At 45.4% G+C, this 27,189-nt stretch overlaps 1 protein-coding gene across 1 annotated transcript; it reads left to right on the top strand.

Annotated features, from left to right (window-relative positions):
* Positions 1-1,476: 1,476 nt before the first annotated feature.
* PRPF6 (pre-mRNA processing factor 6) lies at positions 1,477-26,027 on the top strand. Its single transcript, XM_063404347.1, has 21 exons — positions 1,477-1,669; positions 2,655-2,823; positions 3,658-3,776; positions 4,273-4,351; positions 4,993-5,169; positions 5,977-6,132; positions 6,775-6,869; positions 7,582-7,738; positions 7,957-8,119; positions 10,963-11,081; positions 11,745-11,963; positions 13,299-13,421; positions 14,262-14,383; positions 15,487-15,625; positions 16,773-16,892; positions 18,135-18,311; positions 19,096-19,229; positions 19,694-19,785; positions 21,781-21,895; positions 23,889-24,015; positions 24,759-26,027. The coding sequence occupies exons 1-21, from the start codon at positions 1,599-1,601 to the stop codon at positions 24,909-24,911; spliced, it is 2,826 nt and encodes a 941-aa protein (XP_063260417.1). The 5' UTR covers positions 1,477-1,598; the 3' UTR covers positions 24,912-26,027.
* The last annotated feature ends 1,162 nt before the right edge of the window (positions 26,028-27,189 follow it).

Here is a 27,189-nt window from a genome sequence, read left to right as displayed (position 1 = left end):
CTGTTTTTCAGGAAATCACCACAAAAGTGAAATTCCTGCAGCTTTTATGGCCTCAGCAGAGATTGGGCACTTCCCTGCTGTCCCCATCCATCCATGGGTCAGGGAGGCTCCTGATGGGCTCCCCTTAGTCCTTCACCCTCTGGCAGGATGGGGGAACCCAATTTTTCTCCAAAATCCCCCGAATTTACCACATCCAGCCCACAGGAAAGACCCACTGGTGCTCCATGACGTTGGATGTGCTAGAACATGGATGCATCTCTGGGTATTCAGAGGGGTCCAGACTCACTGGGACAGGCTGGGGAGTTAGGGGGTCCCACACCCCTCCCTGGTGCAGGGGATGCTCCCATGGGCTCTGCCCTCACCCCAGGCTGGACAGGAGAGCTGGAATTCTGCAGCCTCCCTCCCTCTCTGCCACCCCAACTGTTTGGCAAAAGAGATTTTACTTTATTTATTCTTTTTTCTCCAGCGAAACCCCAAAATAGATTGATGGGAAGCGGCTGGGGGTTGGGATGCCATTAGCATGCAAAATGGGGCTATTTATCTTCCCCGCAGCTGGGTTCTGCTCCCAGACCTGGCAGGGACCGGCGGCGGGAGGCGGGGCTGGTGCTGGGGCTGGGAGGGGGCTGCGGGGCAGGGACAGTCCCCAGGACAGTCCCCGGGACAGCCCCATCCCCTCCGCTCCCCTCCCGCTGCCCCTGTCCCGGTGCTCGGTGAGCCTCAGCCTCTCCCGAGGGTCGAGGCGCCCCTCTGGTCCCGCTGGACACGGTGTCAGGGTCACCTGCAGACTGCACGGGTGGCACCTGAGCAATCCTGAGCCCGGCTGTGGTGGGCAAGAGAAGCCTGCCCAGCCTTCCAGGGGAAACTGAGGCAGGAGCTCCTGGGACATCCTCGGGAAGGACGGATGAGCACAGGGGCTCTCTGCATGCACTCTGAGGGGCTGCACCTGTACCCCTCACCCCTGGGGGACACCTTGGTCCCTTGGCGTGTGCTGTCACCACACAGCAGAGTTGGAAGTGAGAGACCCTCGGAAACAATGAGCACAAAACCAGCTTCTGCTCCCAGAGACGATTTGTCTTGTAAATTTATAGCAGAGGAAGGGGAGAGCAAGGCTCACACCTCGCAGCTCTGCAGGAAACAAGGGTGAGCAGCACCGAGGCTTTGTCCAGCTCCAGGCTCTCCTGCCATGATCTCGGCTCTTTCTGTGCCCTTTTCCGCCCCATTCTGGCTGATGGGGTTAAACACAGGGTGTCAGAGTTGCTCCCGGCAGGGTCGCTCACCGCCTGGGAGGTTCCTTAGCAGTTACTCGTTTCCTAATAACAAGAGAAATAATAAATTGCTATAAATGTTAAATTTCATAACCTTCATCCCCACCATCCTCAGCCCCATCCCGCTTTCCACGCCTCAGGACCTCCCCGTCGCCAGGGGGCGCGCTGTTTCCCGGCGGTACCGGAAGTGCCGCTCTGCCCTGGCGGGCAGCTCCGCCTGCTCCTGCCGCCGCTTCCGCCGCTGCCGCCGCCGCTTTCCTGGCCGCCTCTCTCGGCTCTGCTTCGGTCCCTGATCCGCTCCCGCTTCGGTCTCGCGTCGTCGCCACCGCCATCATGAACAAGAAGAAGAAGCCGTTCCTGGGCATGCCTGCGCCCCTGGGCTACGTGCCGGGGCTGGGCCGCGGGTGAGACGCCGCCAGGCCTGGCCTGGCCCCCCCACCCCGGTCCCTTCACGGCCCGGTCGCTCCGCCGGGCCCCGGGGCTCTCCCGAGCCCTTTCGCTGCCCCGCTGGGCTCACACCTCCCTGCCCTACTCATCCCCGTCCCCTCGGGGTGGCCGTGCGCGGCTTTTCAATGCTGCCCCTTCCTGATGGCTCGCGTTCGCTGTTTAGTTTGGCGGGTTTGTGTTTAGAATAGAGCCTGGCTCCAAGGATGAGTTCCCAGGGCCTTCAGACTGGCGAAGGATTGTGTCCCTTCCGATTCTGAACTGTGTGCATGGGACCGTCTGAAAAATGATCAAACTGAGGGCCTTTATTGAGGAAACAGTGACAGTGTTTGGTGGCAGCTGAGACTATTTTTGGGGTGGGCTTTGCTGGCTGCAGGTTGTGTTCGTCCCTCACTGCTTTGCTGCTTCCTTCCCTGGGGAGATCCTGCTGGCTGTGCCCCACGAGGTGCTGACCCCAGTGTGGGGGGGGTCAGAAGAGCTCCAGCTTCCCCATCCCTTTGCCCAGACCCCTGCCCCTGCTGCCCCACAGCCTGCAGGGTCAGCTGAGAGATCCAGAGTTTAGGAAGGAGCCCATGCACAGGATGGGTGGCAGAGCCATGTGCTGGGTGGTTGCAGTGTATTTGTGGAAAAAGTTCTCGCTATTAAAGGTTGCCCAGAGAATCTGTGGAAGTGTCTGAGACCCGATTGGATGGGGCTTGGGGCAGCCTGGCATAGTGGAAGGTGTCCCTGCCCATGGCAGGAGGTTGGAATGGGGTGAGCTCCGAGGTCCCTTGCAACCCCAAACTATTCCATGATTCCATTTCCCCCCCCGGCATTATGAATGCTGCCCTTGGGGACTGTCTGCTGCCATTCTCCCAAAGAATGCTCTTTTCCCTGCCTGTCCTGAGCAGTGGCTGTGGCAGGCTGGGTTGCAGTGAGCTGAGCAGCCCTGGTTTATCCCTGCAGGGCCACGGGTTTCACCACCCGCTCCGATATCGGCCCTGCCCGCGATGCCAACGACCCCGTGGACGACCGGCACGCCCCGCCGGGCAAGAGGACTGTGGGGGACCAGATGAAGAAGAACCAGACCGCAGATGATGACGATGAGGATTTGAACGACACCAACTACGATGAGGTGGGGAGGTTTTCATCATCCTGCAGATGTTTTCCCCCAGGTGGAAGAAGAATCTCTGAGCTCCCTGCTCTTGTTATAAACCCCGCTCTTCACTGAGGCTTCAAACCTAGAATTTCCTGTAGTTTGCAGGCAGCATTTCCTTTTTTATTTATTGATTGAGACCTCAGTGTGCACCATGGCGTGGTGCTCACAGATTTTTGTTGTGGCCTTGCACCATGGGTTGTGGTGTAATTACTGATACAGAGCCCTGAGAGTCTTGAGAAAATATCTATAAATAAAAATCAGTTTAAGTATTTTAGGGCTTGTATTTTTTTTTATTCTCCACAAATGAAAGCTTGTGTGCTTTGACAAGATTGGATTTGATGATCTTGGAGTTCTTTTCCAACTTAAATCACTGTGATTCTGTGCCATCTTATCCTTAAGTGGCCTGTGTAGTCTCTTGTGTTTAAATCCCACTTTGGTTGGTTGAATGTTATGATATTCTCTCTGCTTGCTTTCGCTAGTGTAAAAAGAAAAAGTGGTTAATGGAAGAGAATGGCTTTTCTACCCTGGGATCTCATTTATTGCTGAATAGAAGTGGTTTAGAGAGAGAACCAATTTTGAAAGAAGCAATTTTGAAGCAGTTTTGCTTGAAATGGTGTGGGAGAATAAAGACCACCACAGGGTGGTTGGAGGATGCTTTTATTTAGGGATGTGTTAGTCTGATGCAGTGTTGTCAGAAACAGCCTGTGAATGCATTTTCAGGTGATTGTTGACAGAAACATAACAGGAACTTTAAAAACTGACTTTTTTCCCCTCTTTTCTTTTTTTTCCCCTCTCTCTCCAATTTCCCAGTTCAATGGCTACGCTGGGAGCCTGTTCTCAAGCGGCCCCTATGAAAAAGACGATGAAGAAGCTGATGCTATTTATGCAGCTTTGGATAAGAGGATGGATGAACGCCGGAAAGAGAGGAGGTGGGATAAACTACAGCACTGGCAGGGGGTGTTTTCTGGTTAATTGAACATGACAGGTATTTTGCACCACTTGCTTTGACAGTGGATGTGGTTAAATGACTTCACTGTAGTTAATTAAGAGTCACTGTAGTTCATTAAGATGGTGTGGGGAGATGCTGAGCAATTGATATTGATGTATCACAGACTGCACAGTAGACTGGAAATTGTTAGAAAAGTCACCTCATGCTTGTAAACAGTATGTGTGACTTGTTAAATTAACTACTCATTGAGAGGAGGTTAAAGACTCAAGTTCACTTGGAGATGTCTGTTTTTACACTGTAATACTGTCTTACTTGATAAAGGATCTCTTGTTATAATGTTGATAATCTAAGCTTGGAAAAAATGCCTTTTTTATGCCCTAACTCTTATCAAACACATTTTTCTGTTATGTCAACACTTTAATCCAAGACTTGCCAAGTGTTACTTTGAGCATAACCTCAGTATTCCTTTTCCTAAGGGAACAACGAGAAAAAGAGGAAATCGAAAAATACCGTATGGAACGACCCAAAATTCAACAGCAGTTCTCAGACTTGAAAGTAAGGAAAAAAATGTCTGAAATGTAACTCTTTATGAGATACAAGAGGTGGCTGTGTGGTTTTTTGTGTGTTTTTGTTTTTTTGCTCAGATTTTGTGTTAGCAAATGAGTACTTTGATATTCTCCAGATTAGAATTACTTCCTATTGGAAGAATAAACACTGTTCATTTGGATACACAAGGCAGTGAAATTTCTGCAGATTTCGATATTGGTCATTTTTGTTTTGTTCTTTATGGAAGGTGCTACACTTCTGTCTTTGAGGGAAACTGATAACTTGTTGGCATTGCCGGAGTAGCTGAGCAGAATCTCCTGATTCTAAATTTTATTTTAAATAAAATGTATTGTTTAAGCGGCTCTCTAATGATTAGGAATAAACCACTCAATGCTCCAGGCACTAGGATTAATCTGAATGTTTGTAGCACTGAATCTAATAACAAAATTGATTCGGAATCTCATCTGGACTAAAACCAAATTCTAATTAAATGAATCTAATTCTTTTGTACATTGGATTAGGAAAAAAGTCTGATCCTTAAGTGTTTAATTGATCTTGAATTATTCCAAGAAAATAAATCTATTAAGGAGTTAGAGCACTTAAAAAGCCATTTCTGCAGCAAATACTGATGACAACTCCTGTCTGAACAGAGGAAGTTAGCAGAGGTCACCGAGGAGGAGTGGCTGAGTATTCCCGAGGTTGGGGATGCCAGGAACAAGAGGCAGAGGAATCCTCGTTATGAGAAGCTGACTCCTGTCCCTGACAGCTTCTTTGCAAAGCATTTGCAGTCAGGGGAGAATCACACCTCCGTGGACCCACGCCAGACTGTGAGTACACAGCCAGCCTGGGCAAGCTGTGGCCAAACTGGGTTGGAGATGAGTGTTAAACTGGGATTTGGGGAAAAGATACTTGACCAAAAACTTGGTGTGTTTGTGAGTCTGCCAGAGGAATTCTGGGTGTTGAACTCGAGTGCTTGCTGGAGACTTTCAGTGGACAGCCACTACCAAAGAAAACATGGGGATAAGCAGAGAAAACCTGGTTTTTGTTTTAAAGATGGAAGAAAGTGTTTCTTTTCCTATTTGCTGCATGCAGGGTGGTGATAGTTGTGGTGAGCATTACCTTTTCTGTTACAATAACATTTTGCAAAAAAGCAACAGAAAATAAGGTTTGCTTTCACCTAATGCTTTGCCTAGTTCTGGGGTGATTGTGTTAAAAATTGTTTGCCTTTCAGTCAACTAAAAATGAAGTAATTTAGCTTGTTGCTCTGTGTCCAGAATCTACTGTGGTCATAGAATTATAGGAGCAGCTGACTGGTCTTTGGCTGGTTCCAGGTGTCAGTGGGACTTCTTTGCAGACATTCTTGTTTAAATGTGCCAGATTCAGATACCTTGCTTGAAGTTTTCACTTTCTTGTTGCTTATTTCACCATCTTGACTAAACTTTAGTAATTACCTATAGATTTGCAAATCCTGTATTATAAATGTTTTGGGATCCAGGGAAGCCATATCAGAAGTACCTGTGGGGGTTCAGCATCTGTGTCCTACAGCTTCTGGGGAAGTGCAAATCAGCCAATAGTCTGAAGTTTTGAAGTCTCAGAAGAGGTTTTAGGAATGACTTTCTCCCTGTTTTTTTCAGCAATTTGGTGGGCTGAATACTCCATATCCAGGGGGTTTGAATACTCCATACCCAGGAGGAATGACACCAGGCTTGATGACACCAGGGACAGGTGAATTGGATATGAGGAAGATTGGCCAAGCCAGGAACACCTTGATGGATATGAGGCTCAGCCAGGTAAGGATGTGTCACAGGCATACCTGGGGTTGATTTTGTGTTGCTGTTTAGGTCCTGGTTTTAGAAAAGTGTTAAATTCTCTTGGGTGTTAGAAGATCCAAGAACAGCTTAGCAGTGAAATAATTTTGTAGTCCCTCTCCCCAAATCTCATGACTTCAAAATGCATAGAATTTCCTGAGAAATACCAGTTTGTCCCTGGAATTCTTGGACATTATGGGAGAACAGACTGCCTGGTTATAGCAGAGGTGCCCTTGAGGCAAACAGCACAGGTACTGCTACCAAGGGAAGCATCTGTCCTGTGTAAGGATGCAGGACAAACTGCTGAAAAATACTGATTTTTGACTTCTTTTTCTTTGGTTTTCTCATCTAAATCTGGTTTATTCTAAAAAGAATGACTTTAGCTGGCAGGGCTGCAAGACCTTTGGGTGACTGCTTTATCACCAAGCTGCTTCTTGTCTGGATTTTCATGGTAAAGTTGTGTATTTCAGAAATAGAAAAAGCTAATAAGCGAGGCTTTGTGTTTTCCTCCTTCTTGCCTTTGGGAACAGATGAACATCTAGGATTTTTGTGGAGCCACAGTTCTTTTTAGGCATTCAGGGGCAGCAAGTGGTCATTTCAGTAACTCTGACTTGACTTCCCCAGGTGTCGGACTCTGTGAGTGGCCAGACTGTAGTGGACCCAAAAGGATATTTGACAGACTTGAATTCCATGATTCCCACACACGGAGGAGATATCAAGTAAGTTTAAGAAGGATTAACAGATTTATCCTCTTAGCAGCAGCACTGATCCCACATGTAAATGGAAAGCTGTCTGAGTGTGGGTGCTTTCAGCTGGCATTTAATTTGTAAGAAATGCCAGGTGAGTTTTTGAGGATGAATTCTTTCAGCATGAGATCTGGTCTAGTCTTTCAGCTGAGGTATTAGCATCTGACCTGGATGCATCAATTGTGCAGACTGTTTCCATTCCACTCCTGTTTCCATGCCAGAATGATGGCAGTGTGTGGCTGCCTGCCAGCCAGCCAGCCAGGAAATAACCTGGTTAATTGTAGCTGTGTGCTGCTAATTTAGGCTTGATTGATGACCTCTGAGAACTTCTTTAGCCTGGAGTTTGACATCTGTTTCATAAAGAATTGCTCTTTAAGTCAGAGCAATACGTGCAAATATTGATGCTAATTCTTGGCTTACATCAGTGCTTGGGTTTATCAGCTTCTGGTTGCAGGTGCCCAGCTGTAATTCCCAAAAATCTTCCTTAAATACTTAACTGATTTTCACTGTGATCTCGCTGTGTTGATGTGTATTTGTAAGCTTGTTTGGGTAGAATGTAATTTGTGTCTCCAATATGGGAAAAGTTGAGGTCTCAGTTAACTGTGCATCTGAGCACATCCTGGTTCAGGAGAATTGTTTCCCAGTGTGCTGAAATTTTTCCTTCCTGTTTTTCCTCCTCCTTTAGTGATATCAAAAAAGCCCGTTTGCTCCTGAAATCTGTCCGAGAGACCAATCCTCACCATCCCCCAGCCTGGATAGCATCAGCCCGACTGGAGGAGGTCACTGGCAAACTCCAGGTGGCTCGAAACCTCATCATGAAAGGAACAGAGATGTGCCCTAAGGTCAGAATTCTTTGCTTCCCTGCTGATCTTGTGGGATAGTAGGAAAAAGTTGTGGTTCATGAGCAGCAGAATCTCTGTTAAGCTTGACTGAGGCTCTGCCTGGTACAGCTTCACTGTCTGCTGTACTACAAAACAATGCTTAGCCAGAAGCTGTGACTTTACACTGACTTTATATTCTTGTTGTGATGTAAAGGAAGATGGGTTGTTTTTCCTGACAGAGTGAAGACGTTTGGTTGGAAGCTGCTCGGCTCCAGCCTGGAGACACAGCCAAGGCTGTTGTGGCCCAGGCTGTGCGGCACCTGCCCCAGTCTGTGCGCATCTACATCAGAGCAGCAGAGCTGGAGACAGACATCCGTGCCAAGAAACGTGTCCTTAGGAAAGGTGAGAGCTCCTGTGGGCTCAGGGAATGAAGGCATTGCACTCTTTGTATTGTGTTGTGAATTGTTCAAGATGTGGCCATAAGTTCAGGTGTTTATTTTGCTTCCTTGTTGCAATTACAGTGGTTATTTTGTGTATTAATGGTGGAACTTGTTGCTGTTGAGCCAAAGGACGAAAGTGTTGAAGCGTTTGTAAAACATCCTTCAGCAGAAAGCTGCTGGTGCTGAACAATTCTAAAATGGTATTTCACTTACCTAAGCCAATTCCAGCTTGATCACAATTAGATAAGTAGATGAAAGCAATTTAAAAAAATATGTTCTAAGGATAAAAAGGTGCTCTAGATGTCACCTTGTGATACTTTTTGGAAAAGATACCGTAATTGATTGTTCTTACTTGCTTGTAGCCTGTTAGACACCACAGTGGGTACTGCTGGAGGAGCTTTAGAGGTCTTGGGTTTCTCATATCATTGAGTCTGTTGAGCTGCAGGATTTGGTGTAGTGTGGCAAGTTTTGTGCTTGACAAACAGCCTTTCTCTGTAGTGCTTGCTTGAAATCTTACATCTTCTTGGATTGCATTGCCTTGGAGGTTTTCCTCTTTTATGGAATTACTGTCTTTTCCAAACAACTATCTCTTCAACAGCAGTTTGTTGTGTTGTTCTGAACTCAGGTCTTCCTCAGAAGTTCAAAATACAAATTCTTTGATTACTTTAAGTAGCTGGGCCTGTATCAATAGAGATTAGTTCCTTCATGACTACTGATTTGTATTAGTTACATCTCCTGACTTTAATCTAGACAGGGAAAAGGGTCTGGATTTAATACATTTACTGAATCATTGTGAAGCAGATTGCAGTACTGAACGGTTTAGATTCAAAGGAATTAGTTGCCTCCCACCTCTTACCTCTTGCATGCAAAATTGCAGATCTCTAGTGACCTCTTACTGCATCTGGATGAAAGGCACTTCAGAATTGCTGGATTTGAAGTTCTAAAGAGTTCAGATATTAACTATTCAGTAGCTTTTTTAATTTCCATTGGCTCTGCAGTGCAACATGGTGTGAAGTGCTGCTCCTGTGACACCGTGTGTCCTTCTCAGGAACAGCCACAGAAAAACACTTTTAAAGGAGCAGAAATAGATCTGTGAGTCCAGCTTAGGTAGGGGAGGGTCTTGTGTGAGAGCAGTGACTTACCCACTAAGTACTGAGCTTTGCTTCAAACACTGTATTTATGAAGAGAAAAACATTCACTTTTTGGAACCACCTACCTAATCTCTTGATACAAACGTGTCAGTGGAATGGAACTGAATTTATCATTCTCTTCCCAGTTTCTGTCTGTGAACAGCTTCACAGTGCTCCTCTGCTGCCTAGGGAGCATCAGTAATATTGAGCTTGGAGCCTTAAGTGGCAGTATAACCCATTATTTCTCCCAAAATAAAAAAGCCTGAGTGCCAGGTAATGTCACTGAAGTGTGACCTTTCATAATGTGCTTCTCCTCTCTGCTTGCTGTGTGCATTCCTGCCATCCACAAAACCTTTGGAGTTTTTAAGGCCTCAGTCTGACTGGAGACCCAGCAAAGCACTTTCTTCAAAACTGAGTGGCTGAAATACAGCTTGAGGTCTAAAAATCAAATTCTGTATTTATGAAAACATCTTCTGTCCTGCAGAGTGATGCTTTCAGCTCTTGGAGACTGACAATATTCACTTAAATTCTTCAGGAAAATCTCCTGCAGCTGCAGACTTGGAGACAAGTGGTTAATGTCTGTTGTAAATCCCAGTGTTTGTGTCGGTGTGGGATATGCTCTGAGTTGAGGCTCAGCACTGTGCCTCTGCAGCAGTGCCTCAAGAAACAGCCTTGTCTAGAATGCCAGCTAGTTCCAAAGTGGGTTTAGATGCCTTTTCCCACTCGTTTTTGTGTCCCTGTGATTGTGCTTGCTTTATTGAAGAGGGATGTGCTCAGCCCTCTGTTACTATGGCACATTTGTGTACAGTCACCATGGAAGCAGTGGAAGTAATGCTGCAATGCAGCTGATTCCAGCAGTCTGGGGTGCAAATTGGAGTGACAAAAGGCTAAAAAAACCCTTTGGTTTTTCAATCTCTCTTAATGAGATGGGCTGAGGAAAGCTGTTGTTTAGCATTTAATGTTTCACACAGCCCATGTAGGACAGGCTGCAGAGAATGCAGTTCTACCAGTAGCAGCTAACTCTTGGACAAGATTAAGGAAGCCTTGGAGAATCCTAATTAGGTGGAGTCCATATTGGATTGCTGGAAATACACTTGGTACTCATGGCTTAGTGTCAGCGAGACTTTTAAGGCTTTTTTGCATCCCTGTTTTATATTTGCATGGCAGAACAACAGCTGTTTGGGAAGTTAAGCTGGGGTCCATTGAGGTGGCAGGAGAGGCTTATAGGAAAACTGCATTGTGAGGGGGCAGTTTCAACATGTAAAAACAAGGCTGTATTATTAGTTAGTGTTGAAGATGCTTCTTTTCTATAAAGGCAGACCTGGCCTGATTTAAGCTGCCCAGTTTTGAAGGTCTTCATCTGCTCATTTGCTGAGACTGGAGGCTTTGCCCAGCCAGGTGTTTTACTGAGGAGGATGCAATTACAGCTTGTACAGAAAAAAAAGCCGTTGGCTCTCCAAAACCTGTTTCCAATTAAAATGATTAAGTGTTTTATTTTCTGATTTTAAATTCTCATTGTTGAAGCAAGAGCTCAAATAAGTAAATTCCCTCCCTTCCCTCCTTCAGGACATTTCCTTGTAATAGCACAAATCCTTTATTATCTCATGTTTAAAAAATACAGACCTCATTGGTAAACCTCTTTATCATTATTGACATAATTGTTTTGCCTCTCTAGCCCTTGAGCATGTTCCAAACTCGGTGCGTTTGTGGAAAGCAGCCGTGGAGCTGGAGGAACCTGAGGATGCCAGGATCATGCTGAGCCGAGCTGTGGAATGCTGTCCAACCAGCGTTGAAGTGAGTTAAAAAAATGTGAATTAAAAAAGCCCCTACACCCCACTTCAGGCTGGGAGTAGAGCTTTGTAGGCAAAAGGCAGGGTGAGCAGTGTTTCTCCACACAAGTTTTTCTCCCAGATGCTTCATGCCACAGTGGGAAGGATGTAATGAGCAGTGGAATGTGTTTTTTCTCTTTGGAGTTAATTGTGTGGTGGTCATTACATGCCTCATTTTGGTGTGTAATTGTTAGGTTAGTCATGGCAGTGCACAGCTTTGCCTGCTGTCAGCACTGAGCCGTGTTTGTGTCCATGTGTGGTGCTTCGACAGTTGGGAAAACAAATGAACATTTAACCTGGTGAATCTAAAAGTTACTCATTTCTGAAACACCAAACCAGAGTGTTCAATTCAGCTGTTTGAGAGGTGATGTGAACAGAAAATAGGAGTGTAACAGCCCAGCAGGTGGGGATGATACCCAGAGATGATCAGGACTGAGCTTCAAGGGCAGTAGCAGCCTGTTTCTGCTCTCCTCTTTGGTATTCCACAGCCTGCATGCAGTGCTTGAGGACAGTTGCCAACCAGTAGCAAGCAGCGTGAAGCTGCTTATCTCTGTGGGCTGACACTGCCATGCAGCAGCCTTGTCATCTCCTTGTTCTCATCTCAGATCCATCTTTTGTTGCTCTGCAGCTGTGGCTGGCGCTGGCAAGGCTGGAGACATATGAGAACGCTCGAAAAGTCCTGAACAAAGCCCGGGAGAATATCCCGACGGATCGGCACATCTGGATCACTGCTGCCAAACTGGAGGAAGCCAATGGAAACACCCAGATGGTGGAGAAAATCATTGACAGAGCCATCACCTCTCTTAGGGCTAACGGTGTGGAAATCAACAGGGAGCAGTGGATACAGGTATGAGCTCGGTCTTGAAGGCCCAGGGGGACTCTTGAGGTTCTGTTCTGAAGGCTGCTGGTGGTGGGTGTCATGGGGCAGAGTAATTTTGCACCTGGCTTATCAGTGGAGCTCTCTGTGGAGAGACAAGAGATGAGACTAAAAAGCTGAGTAGGGTCAAGGCCATAAGTGATACCCTGGGGTAACGTCACATGTGTTTTGCTGAGAAATGTCTGGTTTGCTTCTGTCATGGAAGATAAGTAGCTTCAAGTTGAAGCAGCTGCTACCTTAAGTAGGACAGAGACTTAAAGCCTTCAGTGAAGGATTTACGTATTTTTTGCATATATTTCTTTTGGGTTGACAGGTATTTGTTTGCCCCACAAGTCTTTGTCAAATGGCATTATGAGAAATCAATACAAATACTGCATTTGCAGCATGTAGGAAATACTCTGTTAGTCCTGTGCTGAAGCTCGTTTCTCCTGAATATGTTTTGTGCTTTTTTTGATCAGAAGTCTTTAAAGCAGTTTCCTAATAAAATAATTTGCAGTGGGTCAAGACAGCAAAGTCTTATACTGCTTAAGAGCATTGATAATGAATGAAGTATTTAATAATAAGTGGATATCCTTGTTAACATCTAAAAGAATTCTGACTTTGTATACAGCAGTAAAACAAAGGTTAATTTCAACTTCTCTTTAAAAAAATCCACTAGCACAGCCTCTGCATCGTTGTGTTCTCGAGTTCCTTCTCAGTACTAGAGCTGCTCCATTTCTGTTATCTGATCAGAGGGCTTTTCAACAAGTTTAAGCAAGATATGCTTGGCTTTCTGAAAGCTTTGTGTGTCAGGAAACTCCACTTTTCCACACATGCTCTGGTGAGAGAGTCTTTGCACCTTTGACTTTACACCACTTGATGGGGTACTCTTAAATTTAGTTGTTGCTAAGCCCTTATTGAGACCAAATCATCTCAAAGCTGAAAGAAGGTCAGTGGTTTTGGTGTTACAGTTCTTCCCTGTAAAGTTTTTGCGTTTTTTATTGGCCAGGTCCCTGGTTGGGTTGTGGAGCTGTAGGAAAGGACTTCTGGATCTGGAACGATCACACATTGTCACGTTTTCAGTAGATGGAGTTGCTGTGATCTGTTTCTTAACCATGTTATGAATGATTTTGTGTACAGCTCTAGCACCTCGTGGGTGCAGGCTCCTGCTCAGTGTCAGGGTGTGTTTGAGCAGTGAGATGTTTGTGCTGTGGCAGTGACCACAATGTCTTTGTGTTTGTGTTTGTGCATGAGGAGTTGCCTTTGCAGACTTTAACCTCTTGTGCTGAGCACTCAAAATGAGCAGGGCTTTCTTCTTGTTTCTAGGATGCCGAGGAATGTGATAAAGCTGGAAGTGTGGCCACATGCCAGGCAATCATGAGAGCTGTGATTGGGATTGGGATCGAGGAAGAAGATCGGAAACACACCTGGATGGAAGATGCAGACAGTGTATGTCCAGCTGTGATGCTGCTTTTTGTTGGTTTTATTTCATTCTGGGTTTGTGTTTTTTAATTAGAGTAAATTGAATGTGTGCCTGGGAAATGGCTTTGTCAGTGAAAGTGGATGTGTTTTCCACACCACCTGCCTGCCTTTGGCCAGTCTCTGCCTCAGGGGGTTATTATAGAGCTTTATTCAGATTCGAATTTTTACTAAACAGAAAATTGACATTGGTATAGTTTGTCTGCTAGTTTGGTGTGGATTTTTTTTGTGAGCGTGAGACATCAACAGAGATTGAGTTATGAGTAAAGGAGCTGGGAGTTGAGTTTCAAGGCATAACCATTGTAGCTCAAGAGTTAATGTAAGACTGGACAAGGGAGTGGGTAAAAGTTTTACCAGGCTTTTTTTGCTTTAGGGGAATAGTTTGAACATGTGCTAAGAGCTAAATCATATTTCAGCATGAGCAGTGTCCAACTTCACTGGCCTTGAATTGGGCTCAGAGCAGTGGGGGGCACACGCTGTGGTGCTTAGGGTTTTGCCTGCGAAATAACAAAATGAAGTGCTAACATGAGAGCCTTTCCAGTGCCTTACTGATGTTTCAAGCTGCCCTGTCAGTGTCAGTCCCATTGAAAGACCAGGGATACTTGTGCTCTGTAGAGGGATACTTGGAAATTCCTTCCCTGCTTCCTTTTAAAAAGCTGATTGTAAGTGTTCTGTTCTCTATTAATGCCTCAATTCATGGATTACACCGAGTTACTGAGTTCTGGGTTGAATTGTGCATGTGTAATTCCTGCTTGCTCTCGATTCCAGTGCTCCCCTAAGCTGACTTAGCCCTGATCTGTTTTTCCTCAGTGTGTTGCTCATAATGCCCTGGAGTGTGCCCGAGCCATTTATGCCTATGCCTTGCAAGTCTTCCCGAGCAAGAAGAGCGTGTGGCTGCGAGCAGCCTACTTTGAGAAGAACCATGGAACCAGGTACGTGTGCTGCACCATCCCTGAGACAGGGGGACAGGCTGGGGAGAAGGGAAAACTACAGGATGGTCCCTGCTGTGGTGCAAGTGCAGAGTTAGTGAACTGGATGGAACTCACTGGCGTTTTTTGCAGGTCTGACCTTCTTTGTTATTGTTGTGATCAGAACATCCTTAAGTTTTATGAACTCATAAAATGGTTTATGGCAGTAGGGAATACATGGTAAAAATAGCTGTGAAGAGACAAAGTAGGAACAATTGTCTTTGAGAAGGCATCTTTGGAAAAATATGGGGATACAAATAACCTAAAATGTGTTTTATTTAGTTTTCATGGATAAACTACTTCATAGCTGAAGGTGTCCAAGCATCTCTGGTATTTTCTGATTAAACACTCTGAGTGTGTATCACATTCTGAATTAAGATTGGTGTTCAACTTTTACAGCTCAGGCTCTTTTTAAAGTTTATTCACAAAGCTTTACATGTCAGAAACTTTCTGCCCACAGTGCAGACTAAAGCAAACAATCTCTGCAGTAGGCCACTTATCCACATGGAATCATCCTTATTAAAGCCAACAAGGCTATGTTGTGGAAGTGACTGCAGATGCTGAGTTCTTCCTCATTCAAGCTTTTCTTTTATTGGAAACAAGTATATCTGTTTTTGATGTTGTTTTCCCATGTTTCCCAGTGGTGGCTGGCTTTTAAGCCCCATGTTTTACCTGAAAAGTATATTTGCCAGAGGAGAAAAAAAATAAATTGCATTAAGATCAAGCCAACCTCATCTAATCGTTCTGAAAACTTTCCTATTTCAGTTTCTACTGAGGTTTGTTAAGCAGAATGACTCTTTCCAAGAGAAAGGAGCTGTTTGTGTGAGGAGCTCTTTCCACAGAGGCTATCAAAGGTGTCTGAACAATGAGCCGTTTGTGGGGTGGTGATTTCAGAACCCTTGTGAGAAAAGACCCCACCCTTTCCTTGTTATGAAACAACTTATCAAGGTTTACAACACTGGACTTTGCAACAATATTTATAACACTGAGTGATAGTGGAAATGGTGTGAGAGAGCTGGCTTTGGCAGTACCTGGAGGGATTGTAACTTGCTGTTTCTTGTCTTCAGAGAATCCTTGGAGGCTCTTTTGCAGAGAGCTGTTGCTCATTGTCCCAAAGCAGAGGTGCTGTGGCTCATGGGAGCCAAATCCAAGTGGCTGGCGGGAGATGTGCCAGCAGCCAGAAGCATCCTGGCCCTTGCTTTCCAGGTGGGTCTGTTACACTTGTCAAAAGGTGTTAAATGTGACAGGTAAAGAATAGAGAGCAGGCTTTTTCTGTCAACACCTGATTCCTGCTGCCTTTCAAAGTGATGGAGACTTCCGCTGTGCTTTGCTTGCTTTGTGTGGCGAAACATTCTCCTGTAAAACAGCAGCAAGCTGGAAGCAGAGCTGTGGGACTGCCCTTTTAGTAGTTCTACCCCAGGTTCTGACCTGGAACAAGTTGTTCAGAGAGGCTGTGGCTGTCCCATCCCTGGAAGTGTTGACAGCCAGGTTGGATGGGGCTCTGAGCAACCTGGTCTGGTGCATGGCATCCCTACCCATGGGATTGGGATGAGATGATCTTTAATATCCCTTCCAACTCAAACCAGCCTGTGATTCTGTGAGTTTGCAGACCATCAGTTTTACTAGCATGGCTCCCACCAAACCCAGTCATGGATTGAAATCCTGTTGTCTTAGGTAACCTCAGGGAAAGGCTTGTGGTCCTAATGAGGTCACTACATAACTTATGCCTTGGATCAAACCTGCTAATGAAGGGAATTGCCTGCTGGATGCTGTAGCAAAGATAGGCACAGTGTTTTTAATTGGGAATATTCTAATTCTAACACTGGGAATTAAGCTTAAAAGCTAAATAGAAAAAACAAAAGATAGGTCCTGAAATGGAAGGTAAAAGATAATTCCTTAATCTGTTCTCGGTGCTCTTTGTTACTGGGCTGAAAAGTTCTTGACATGGTTGCCACTGAAATGACTTTTATTGGAAGAGTTTTCACAGGCCTCAGTGGGGAATTCAAGCTGCAGCTTTTTTGCTTGAGGGTAATAAAATGAGGGTCTCATTGTGGGAGACACTGTGATGTTTTCAGTATTTAAACTGGAAGTTCAGAGGATCAAGCATTACTGCTTTTCAACAATTGAGAAGCACTCAACTTCTAAACTGGCAAATATCTTTGTGTTGCCCATCTGTTTTGGAGGATTTCTATAAACTTCAAAGGTCATAGAAGACTGGGAGGAGCTTGCACTGAAAAAAATCCTACTGTGGATTGACAAAGCTCTGATTTCAATTTTAATCTGGATCAAACAGAGGATTAAATCTGCTGTTGATTCACTGTATGCATTTGTCTGTCACTTTGTGTTCTTGCAGGCCAACCCCAACAGCGAGGAGATCTGGCTGGCTGCCGTGAAGCTCGAGTCGGAGAACAATGAGTACGAAAGAGCGAGGAGGCTGCTGGCAAAGGCTCGCAGCAGTGCCCCCACAGCAAGGGTAAGGATGTGTGCAGGGTGGAGAGGCTCAGGCCTCTTGGCCACGGGGGATTTGGGATGGAAGGAGGAGTTCCTTCAGTTCTGTGGCCGTAGGGATTGACCATATGGCTCCCTGCCATTGCCTTCCGGGGCGTGCGGCCGCTTTGCCGAGCGCTTCTCCAGTGGGTTGCGACACAAAGTCGTGGCATGATGGGAAAAAAAGGCCAGGATCAAGTGAAGGGTTTCAATTGGTTTTTTACACAAATGGCAAAAGTCAGGAAATTCCCAGTTTACAGCTGTTTGTGTAATGTTTGTTTTGCATAAAAGCACGTCTTGGAAAAAAGAGAAAATACTTTCACAGAAGACTCACTTATGCTTCTACTAAAGACAGCTCTGGGGTGGTTTGGTGCTTAAAGCTGCACTCCTGTGTTTATCTCCAGTTACCTCTGGTATGATAAACTGTCGATTTTCAGCTCTTCATACAAAAGCATTTTAACTTGTCCAAGTAAACAAAAAGTTAGTTTGATCTCTGTCCTCTGTTCCTCCCCCTCAGCTGTTGTTACATCCTACATCTTTTTAACTGTCCTCTTCCTCCCTGAGCCAGGGAGCTTCTGCAGCTGGGGCTGAAGCTCTGCTCTCAGACTTGATGCCTCTTATTTGAGGTCACAGTGGGGGGAGGTTGGGAATGGGGAGGATGGGGATCAAAGAGCAGTGAGAGAGCCTTCAGTCTACAATATATTTCTCATAGCTGTGATTTCCCTGTGTAGCCAGAAGGAAGGATTTTGGGGCAGAAAATTACATATTTGTAATGAGCAGGACAACAGAGCCTGAAGCCATAAGTGAGAAAAGGTTATCTTGGTAGCTTGGATCTCAGGAGATCAGATTGTGCTGGTGGAGGAGGCTCAGGTTTGTTAATTGGTTGTGCTGTTAAAATTGTGCTCTTTATACAAATACCACTTTTCCAACCCAAACCATTCTGTGATTCTGTGATAATTCAAATGCCAGCTCTATGTTAATAATTATGTAAATAGGTGAGATACAGGTTGATGACACTGTTCTAACTCCTTTAGTATTTGCATTTGCCTTTCTCATTGTTACTTGTTCCTGCTATTATTTAACTCTGATATTTTATTTTTTATTTTGCTTCAAACTGTAGCTAATCAATAACATTGTAATAGATGCATGGAAGTGGGAACCTGCTGCTTTGGCAGATTAATGGTTTTCCAGTGGCTGCTGGTGGTAAACAGCTCTGGTTTGTTCCCAGGTCTTCATGAAGTCTGTGAAGTTGGAATGGGTGCTTGGGAACATTGCAGCAGCCCAGGAGCTCTGTGAGGAAGCTCTGAAGCACTATGAGGACTTTCCCAAACTGTGGATGATGAAAGGACAAATTGAGGAACAAAAAGAGCTGGTAGAGAAAGCACGGGAGGCTTATAATCAAGGGGTAAGCTGGATGTTTACTGCAGGTTTGCTTTGTGCTGCTGGCATGGAGAGATGTGTGTCTTTGAATCAAAATGGAGAGCCAAAGACATGACTTCTGTCATTGGTTAAAACAGTAAGAGAAAATAAATGAAATAAGCAAGAATTTCTCTTAAACATTACCTATATGCAAGGCTGACCTCCTTGCTTGAGAGAGTTCTCTGTATGCCTGACTCCTCACAGGCAGGAAAAAAGGCTTTGCACAGTAATTCTTTAAGACCTGTAAAGATTAAAATCAGAAGTCTTAAAAGAAAATCTTTCTCAGCAGCTCTTAGATACACACTGTGAAAGGAGGTGGCCTACAGAGCACTCTCTTTTAAATGGTAATTGGTGTCCCTGGGTACAAATGCTCAAATTCAACAGCCATCAAAGTAATTTGGACACAGGTTTCTGCCCGTGTCCATATCCTAATGACTCCCTGCACACTCTGCTGTGGTTTGGGGATGTATGAGAGTCCTCCATCTGCAGAAGGAGCACAAATTGTAGTTAAGGGAGGGGTGTTCTTTCTCTTACTGCTGGGATAGCTCAGACATACCTGATGTACCTGACTATTTTGGATACAAGAAAAAAAATCACTTCTATGCTAGACTAACTGGAGACTAACTGTGTAAGTCTAACTGGAGAAATTTGAGAGACAATCAACTTGATCTCTTTCTTCTAAACTCTCCAGGAGGGAAGTTCTTTTCTATAGGAAGAACAAGATTTATTTTCAAATTTACCTATGAGCATACTTTTTCTTAAAAAAACAGTTGAAGAAGTGCCCCCATTCCATACCCCTGTGGCTTTTGCTGTCGAGGCTGGAGGAGAAAGTTGGGCAGCTGACTAGAGCAAGAGCCATCTTGGAAAAGTCTCGCCTAAAGAATCCAAAGAATCCAGATCTCTGGTGAGTTGTGTGGAGTTGAACTGAATTTGGGCTACAAATTCAATCTGTTCTACAGGCCAGCTATTTCACATCATCTCAGCCATTTGAGCCTGGGAGTTAGGACCATGCCTATCCTGGAGTTTCTTCTGGACTAATAACTTCCCTGAATAGCAGAAATGCTTTGGTGATCCTGGCTAGCTGCTCTAAGGATCTGGGAACTGGTTATTTACTGATAGTTGTAGTGCACAGAGCATGCAGAGTGCATTGGGTTTTCTGTTACAGTCTCGTTTTCAGATTGTTTTTTATCAGGGCTATAATAGAATAAAAGTCACATTTATTTTTAGATGGAGGGGTATGGGAAGATGTCAGTCACCCACACATATTCAGAATATGTTTGCAGTTTCCAGTGACCCTCATGTGACTCACTGTTTGTTTCAGCCTAGTGAATGTTGTCATAAATCTCATCAGAGTCTCTCCCTTACCAGGTTGGAGTCTGTGCGCTTGGAGTACCGAGCTGGGCTGAAGAACATTGCAAACACCCTGATGGCCAAGGCACTGCAGGAGTGCCCCAATTCAGGTGAGTTGGATCTCAGTTCTACCTTAAACACAATTTTTTTGCCCAGTTGATAGTCACACATTTTTTCCCAAGATGTCCTTTCTGGCCAGGTCTCAGAATATGGTGTTTTGGAGAAGTGTTAGTCATTCTTCTGCAGAGGAAATGTTGAGGGTCTTTGAGAACAATCCCAGTTACTTTGTGCTCTCACACTTGAGGAGCTGGTGTTGTTCCATTTTTGTGCAGTACCCAGTATATTATTGGATCCATGGTGCACAGTTTGTCCCCAGGCTTCCTGCAAAAACATCTTGGATATGGATGAGCTTTTCTCGGAAGCTGGTAGAAGTCTGCCAAGGTTTAAAATGAAGGAAAGACACTTCAGTGTTTGTAGTTAGGAAGTTTAGTGGAAAAAGAATGGTGCCTTCCCTGTTCCTCTGGAGTACAGCTGGCCTTAGGAGATTCCCAGCTGCTGATTTGCCTGCACTGGTTGCACCGCTGTGAGTTTAATAATTTGTGCTGGCAGCAAATTTCCACCACAGTCATGGTTAGGGGATCATGAACCATAAATGTTCAGTCCTGGCTTTTGATTATTTTAGCTCATGTAAGAAAAGGCTAAGAGGTCATATGATGTAAGTCATTTAGCTCTAACCAGCAGTGGAAACATTTGCCTCTTGGGATGGAAGGATAAAGTACCTAACACATCCCTATTTTGGGGCAGAATTGCAAGAAGACTTAATTATTTAAACATGTTGACATCTTTGGGGAGAAGATGTCACATAACTACAAATTTTAGTGACTTACTGCAGGGCAAGGCTTGGCTTGCCTTCAGGGTAGGTTTTGAAAGATGTTTAATTGGTGGCTGTTTAAGTATCAGTAAAATAATTGTGAAATAAGTGACTTTTATGACATGATAAGCTCATTGCAAGGTACTGTCCATGTGAGTGGGTCACAAAGCAGCATCACCCAAAATCCTGCTTTGTTTTTGTGAATGACCTAATGAGTGTTTGCCACCACAGGCTGTTTGACAGATCTGCCTGTTGCTATGGAAATGGGCAGCAGGATCTCAGTTTTTGTTTAAACAATTGCTTCCAACTTTATCTTAGACCTCAACAAACCATAATCAAAGCCCACAGGACTTGGCTCGTTGGCCACCTGCAGCCATGTAAACCTGAGGTCTGGGTCCATTGATTGCTGAATTGATTCCTGATGGGTGGCAGGCAGCACAAAGAATAAAATAGAAGTATTATGGTGTTTGTGATCCTATATATAAAGAGCAAGAAGAAGAGAATCTCTCTCCTGTCTGTCACTGCAGTTATCAAAGCTCGTGTGTGTTCCCGTGGTGCTGTTTATGGGAAGCAGAGTGCTTTGATGGAGTCCTGGCAGACACCAGCTCTCAGGCTTTGCTTTGAAGTGATCAGGTGTGCCTGGCTGACATGAGAAACTGCAGATTTCATGCTCCCTTGAGCATATTTCCTTCCTTGCTTTTGGCAGTGAGGGGAGCTAGGGATTAAACCCAGCTTTCCTGGATCTACTGTGTCCTTCATCAGTGTGTATGGAGCCAGCATCAATAAGACTGTGGTGCTCTCCTGCACCCTTGAAACTGCTCCCAGACTGTACTTTGCACTTTTTGAGACTTCTGCCACTGCAGTTGCCTGTTCAAACAGACAGATACCTTTCCCCTTGGAAATGCTGATTTGCCCTCTGTCCCAGAGTTTGCAGTGTCTCATCTGAAAAGCCTTAGCTCTGGGTTAGACTGGGTTAGTGCTGGAGCTGCAGGAATTGTGGTACAGAAACCCCCAGAGCTGAAGGTCCAGCGTGGTGCACACAGTAGCTAAAAATTCAGAGTACTGAGTGAAGTATCCATGTGGAAAGAGTGATCTGGGATGAGCTTGGGGGTGAATAACCACCAGGGTGGGGGCTGTACTGCTGCTTGTGTTGCACATTACTGGCCTGATGTCAGGGTGGGGAGGGTTAACCTCAAAATAACACTAAATAATCTTTCTACTTGGTTTGATGAAGGAATCCTGTGGTCAGAAGCAATTTTCCTTGAAGCACGACCGCAACGAAAGACCAAGAGCGTGGATGCTCTCAAGAAGTGTGAACATGACCCACATGTCCTGCTGGCTGTGGCCAAGTGAGTTCCTGTGCTTGATGCAGTAAAAATATCCGTGTCTGTGTGTGGCTGCTTCCAGGATGGAACACGACACTCCAGCACAGCCGTGTGACTCTGGCTGCTGCAGCTCTAATAAGTCCCAAAGCAAGGAACAGCTCTCCAGCTGTCTCCTAGTAACTGTGCAAATCTCTCCCCTGATTCCAAGTGGAGAATGTCAGCCTGCCCTCAAGCTGTGCTGGTGGGTCTGGGACTGGCATGGGCAACAATACACTCACACAAAGCCCTTTGCCAGTGCTGGGTATTGGCACCCTGGAAGCTGCTTTCTTTCTGTCCCTGGAAGAGGATTTCACTGTGCTGTCAGGTGAACTAGGCTTTATTAAGTACTTCAGGATGTGTTTTAAGTATCTGTGAAAATAGGGACATTTTTTGTAGGTTATTTTTCAAGTTTTATGTGGCTGAATGTGTAGTTTTCATCTTTTCTCTCTATCCTAGATTTTGTCAGGTGTCTTTTAAAATTCTGAGCTAGATAGTCTGCTCCTGAATGTTTCCTATGTCAGTGTTCTTCAGGCGTGCCCTTTCCCAGAATGCAAACCACCAGCCATTCTGTAGTTTGCTTCTCTGAAATGGGAAGATAATCTGCTAGGAATCGTTTTCTTGTCCAGGTTGAGTTGAGGATTTCAGTGCTGAAAGGCTGCTGTTAGAATTGACATCCTGCTTTGATGTGTGAACAGCCTTACAGCAGCTGTGATGGAAACAAACTTACTTTTCTCCCTTTGTGACTAACAGAAGAGGTTAATACAGGAGACATTTCGTTCGAAGTTGCCCAATTCTTTCACAACTCCACTTTATAAGCCAAAGAAAACTGTAGGATACACTCCAGTGACTGCAACACTTGGTTCTGCCAGATCCTGACAGCTGACTTGTTCAGCTTTCACAGCAAGTGAGAAAAATGTTAACTTTTGCTTTATGGCAACTGCTCCCAGGCCCCTTCTGGTGCAACCTCAGGCTGTTTAACAGCTAATCCCAACATAAACAGCTTCCACCACCCATCAGGACTTGCCTCTGTAGGTACAGAATGTCACACATCTGTGACAAACTTTTGTTAAATATGTTGCTGAAAATGGCCACTGCTTGCAGGTGTTAAACCTCTGCTATCATTGTTTGTGCTCTTGTAAATCACAGTTTATTTAACACAGAACAATCAAGAGTATTATAGGGCTTAAAACCAATCGCATAAGCTGTATAATTTTATGACAGGCTAAGCTCTTTATGAGGGGTTGCTGATTTGATAAAGACCTTATAGCTCAAATGAACTCTTTAATGCAAAGAAATGAAATCAAGAGACTCTTGACTCAGCTGGTTCAATACTGGGGAGAAATTTCAGCATTGGCCAGTGCCTGGATGAAATGGCAGCAGTGGGGCTGTGCCAGGCTGGGGTTTGAGTGCGGAAGCTTCCATGCTTGTTTTTCCTTGGAAAATGGGGCTGATAAGGCAGCTCTGCTCCACTCTGCTCCAGCAGGCATTGTAGGTTGTGAGCATGTGACCATACAGCAGCCAGTTACCAGCTTTTAGAAGCTATTTAATTGTTAGATGCTAAAATTGATTTAAAACATAAATTGAAGGAGTGGGAATAGATGTAGGCATGTAATCCTGTCTCTTCCACACCAAATCTGGAGCAGCAAAATGAAAGCAATTGAGGCAGCAAAAGTTGAGCTCAGCAATGCTTCCCCTCTCAGCAGAGTCTGTTTGTGCCTGGGGCTAAGTTATCCTCTGAGTTATCCTGCCTCACTGTGGGGCAGTGAAGAGGAAGCTGGATGTTCTTTTCAGTCCTCTCACTCCCTTCCTTTCCCAGGGGTAGTATGGTCTGCAAGTTGCCTAAAAATCTGCTGTTCACTTCCTGGGAGAGCAAAGAATTGGAAAACCTGCAGAGCCTTTAAGTGTTGGAGCTCTTGTGGGTTGATATCTTCCTCTAAAATGAGGCTACTTGTCAAGTCCCCTCTGCTTTTCCCAACAGGCTGTTCTGGAGCGAGCGTAAAATAACCAAGGCCAGAGAGTGGTTCCACCGCACAGTGAAGATAGACTCTGACCTGGGGGATGCCTGGGCCTTCTTTTACAAGTTTGAGCTCCAGCATGGCACAGAGGTGAGTGTGTCCCTGGGAACAGCAGCAATCCCTGGCTGGAAGGGGTTGCCCACTCCTGGAATTGCTGCAGTGCTGGGCTGAGCACGCTGCCACTGCTCCTGCCTGTCACAGGGGAGGCTGGCTGTCATGCCTGGTCACGAATGAGCATGAACAGGCCTGTGTGGTGGCTTTTAAAAGGTGCTGTCATTAGCTGAGCTGTGCTTCAGGCTGCTTTGCTGTCCAGAGTCCTGCTGGTTCATGCAAAAATCTCTGAAATCAATCTTCCTCCTGTAAAACTTAAGCTTACTCAGAGGGGATTGTGCTGGAATTGTGGTGCTGGGTTTGTGTAACTGGAACTGTTTCTTCACAAGTGTTGAGGCTGCACATGAACACAGCCAGAGGAACAGCCAGCTCTAATCTCTTACAGCAGTTTTTACTGCTGATACCACTGAAATGAAGGGGGTGTTTATCTTCTGACTTCAGAGACCTTTCACTTGACACAGCTCCTGCAGGTGGTAATGCACAGGAAGTTCCTGCTGCAGTTTCTCTGCAATAGTCAAAACTTGGCTTACCTGCAGCTCAGCCAGTTTGATCAGGCAGGAAGGAGACTTGCTGCTTCTGAATTTTGACTTGGACTTCCTTTGGAAATAACAGACCCCAAACCCCACCATAATCTTTGGAAGAGTGCTTGAATCAGGGAGGGTCCAATTTTTGCCTGTGCTCTGGAACAAACCAGGACAAACTGCCATTTCTCTTCCCTGCAGGAACAACAAGAAGAGGTGAGGAAGCGCTGTGAGAATGCCGAACCTCGCCACGGAGAGCTCTGGTGTGATATCTCCAAGGACATAGAGAATTGGCAGAAAAAGATTGGAGAGATTCTTGTGCTTGTGGCAGCCAAGCTGAAAAACACCTTCTAGAATGTGCTGGCCTCAGCTGCCTCAGAGATCCCTGTAGGACTTAACCTGCTCGTGGTGCATTTGCCCTTTCAGTGGCACGGATTTTGAAGGACAGGACATGGATGATGATAGGAAAGAGCTTTCTCCCAAAAGGAAGAGCTGCTTCCTTCTTTCCCCAGCATGACCATCAGCTTCTGCAGCACGTGGGAACATTGTAGTTGGTGTCACATAGGAGACAGGAGGGGTCTTGTGAGGCTCTGTTGGCATTTCCATGTTGATTCCTGATTCCCCCTGCAAACACAAGCTTTAGTTAGCGCTTGTATGGATTCTGACATGTGGCAGTCCCTCTGTTCTTGGCCCTGGCATGTGTTCCCTGTCCCCCTTTAGTGTTTGGCCCAAGTAATGTTGGTTCCTTGTTAGCAGATCTGGGTTGTTGCTGTTGGAATGTACTGAGTGTCCTTGAAGGAGATGGGTGGAGTTTTGGGAGCAGCCCAGCAGCACAGGGAAAGGTCTGGGCTAGCTCCTCTTCTTTAGGTGCTTTAGTTTGGTCTCTGCTAACAAGCTGCTGCACAGCTTGGAGGTGTTCTCCAACCTGAGCAGCTAGAGCATTTTGTCAAATTCAAAAGCATATTTTTAAAGAACTTTTCCTCAATTTTTGAATGTATATAGTAAAGCTTATTCTTTTAGGTGTCTGAGTTCATTAAGCACAGTGGTGGTTTAAAGTAACAAGGCAAAACTCAGCAATCCCTGAAAGCCCTTTTGAAGGAAGAACATTTATTTAGAGTTTTTGGGAGACTGTGCTGTTACACAGCTGTGACTGCCTGTGGCTGAGAGGTTTGATTTCTGTCTCCAAGTGCAGATAGAAAAAAGCAAACTCAAGAGAGGGAAAGCTTTGTGTTTGGGACCCTTTGTACACTGTCTTCAATTTTCGACACTTGTGATGTGTACTATTTTTACCCCAACCTCCTGACTTTCTTGTGATCATAGAATGAGAAGCTATACTCTCTTACACCTGAGGCTATAGCAGCTGTATCCAGGTCTGTGGATGTGCATTATCACATGTATTTAGTTGGAGGAGAAACTCCCTTATTACTTGTTGGAGAATATGTATAAAATACAGCTTTTTTTTTTTGTTTCCTTCTGTTGTCTTCAAGCGTGGTCTTGCCCTTTGATTCTGACTGGGAAGAGTGGGTCTGATAGCAGAAACCTTTGGACTTATCAGGCTCCCACCACTCTGGGAAGGTGCCTGCCAGTGGTGGCTGCACCAAGCTGGGCTACAGCCTCTTGCCAAAAAGGATGAGAAGCCTAAAACGGATCTTTTAACACTGGAGCAGAAACGGTTGGTCTGCAAGCAAAAGCCTTTTTTTCTTTGGGTTCTTAGTGGAAACTCCTGTACATTCTCTGGAATAGCTGATGAAAGGTGTAGATCTCAGGTGTCCTGTGGAATTGTAGTTTCCCAAAGGTGAGTGAGAGGCACTGGGAGTTGAGAGGCTCTTGCTCAGGGATTTTGTGCCATTGCTGGCATCCTTCAGGTGAGTGGGCTCAGAGAGAGTGGAAGAGTTTGGGAAGGAGAGGGTAGACATGGCAAGGGAACCTGGCTGGCCAAGGATTCAAGACTGAGGCAGAAACTGCAGGATAAAATAAGTTTAAAAGTAGTTTTCAGTGTGTGCTGTCCTTCAGCCTCTTGTGCTCACATGGGGGCTATATCCTGCTGTTCTGGGCAGGGAATGTGGAATTCTGATTCCTGGTGTAGTGATGTGCTGGGGAAAGCTGGGTGCCTGTGGTGCACAAATCCCTCTGCCCAGCAGTGCTGTGGTGTTGGTGGGTGCAGAATTGGGATGGGAAAGGGAAGTGGGAATTGCAGTAGTGTGGCTTTTCCTGCTGGAGAGATTCCTGACTTGGGAACATTTCCCTCGAGCCAGATAACAGGGGTGCAACCCACTGATGGGACCCTCATGCTACCCCTGTCCCTTGCTTAGGTGGCAACACCACATCTTGCAAGGAATTTTTGGGATGTGGAAGCCTCAAGGAAGGGGCCCTGTGCTGGATGCTGTGCTAGCTTCTCACAGCATCAGGCTCCTTTGGCCACCTGCTCCTGGTACCTGCAGCTTCCCTTTCCTTTGGGCTACATTCCTTAGCTTGGGGATTATTTTTTCCTACTTAAAAGGGATCATCAATCTTGGAGCCTTTTAATGTTTGTAGACGTCTTGCTGGTTTTTAAATGGATTATGGCACCCATGAATTTTAGCTATATATAGAACTCAATAAAGAAGTTATATGGGTCCTGTCCCAGTGGAAT

This window comes from Prinia subflava, chromosome 8 (assembly GCF_021018805.1).
Source record: "Prinia subflava isolate CZ2003 ecotype Zambia chromosome 8, Cam_Psub_1.2, whole genome shotgun sequence".
Classification (NCBI taxonomy): domain Eukaryota; kingdom Metazoa; phylum Chordata; class Aves; order Passeriformes; family Cisticolidae; genus Prinia; species Prinia subflava.
This window is presented reverse-complemented; position numbering and strand designations above follow the sequence as displayed.

What these genes read in the sequence shown, in the direction of transcription:
- PRPF6 (XM_063404347.1), top strand. Translation starts at nt 1,599, where the DNA reads ATGAACAAGAAGAAGAAGCCGTTCCTGGGCATGCCTGCGCCCCTGGGC. An exon ending in GAACAGAGATGTGCCCTAAG is followed by an intron (nt 7,739 to 7,956) that starts GTCAGAATTCTT and finishes TTTTCCTGACAG; the next exon opens with AGTGAAGACGTTTGGTTGGA. An exon ending in ACAGGGAGCAGTGGATACAG is followed by an intron (nt 11,964 to 13,298) that starts GTATGAGCTCGG and finishes TCTTGTTTCTAG; the next exon opens with GATGCCGAGGAATGTGATAA.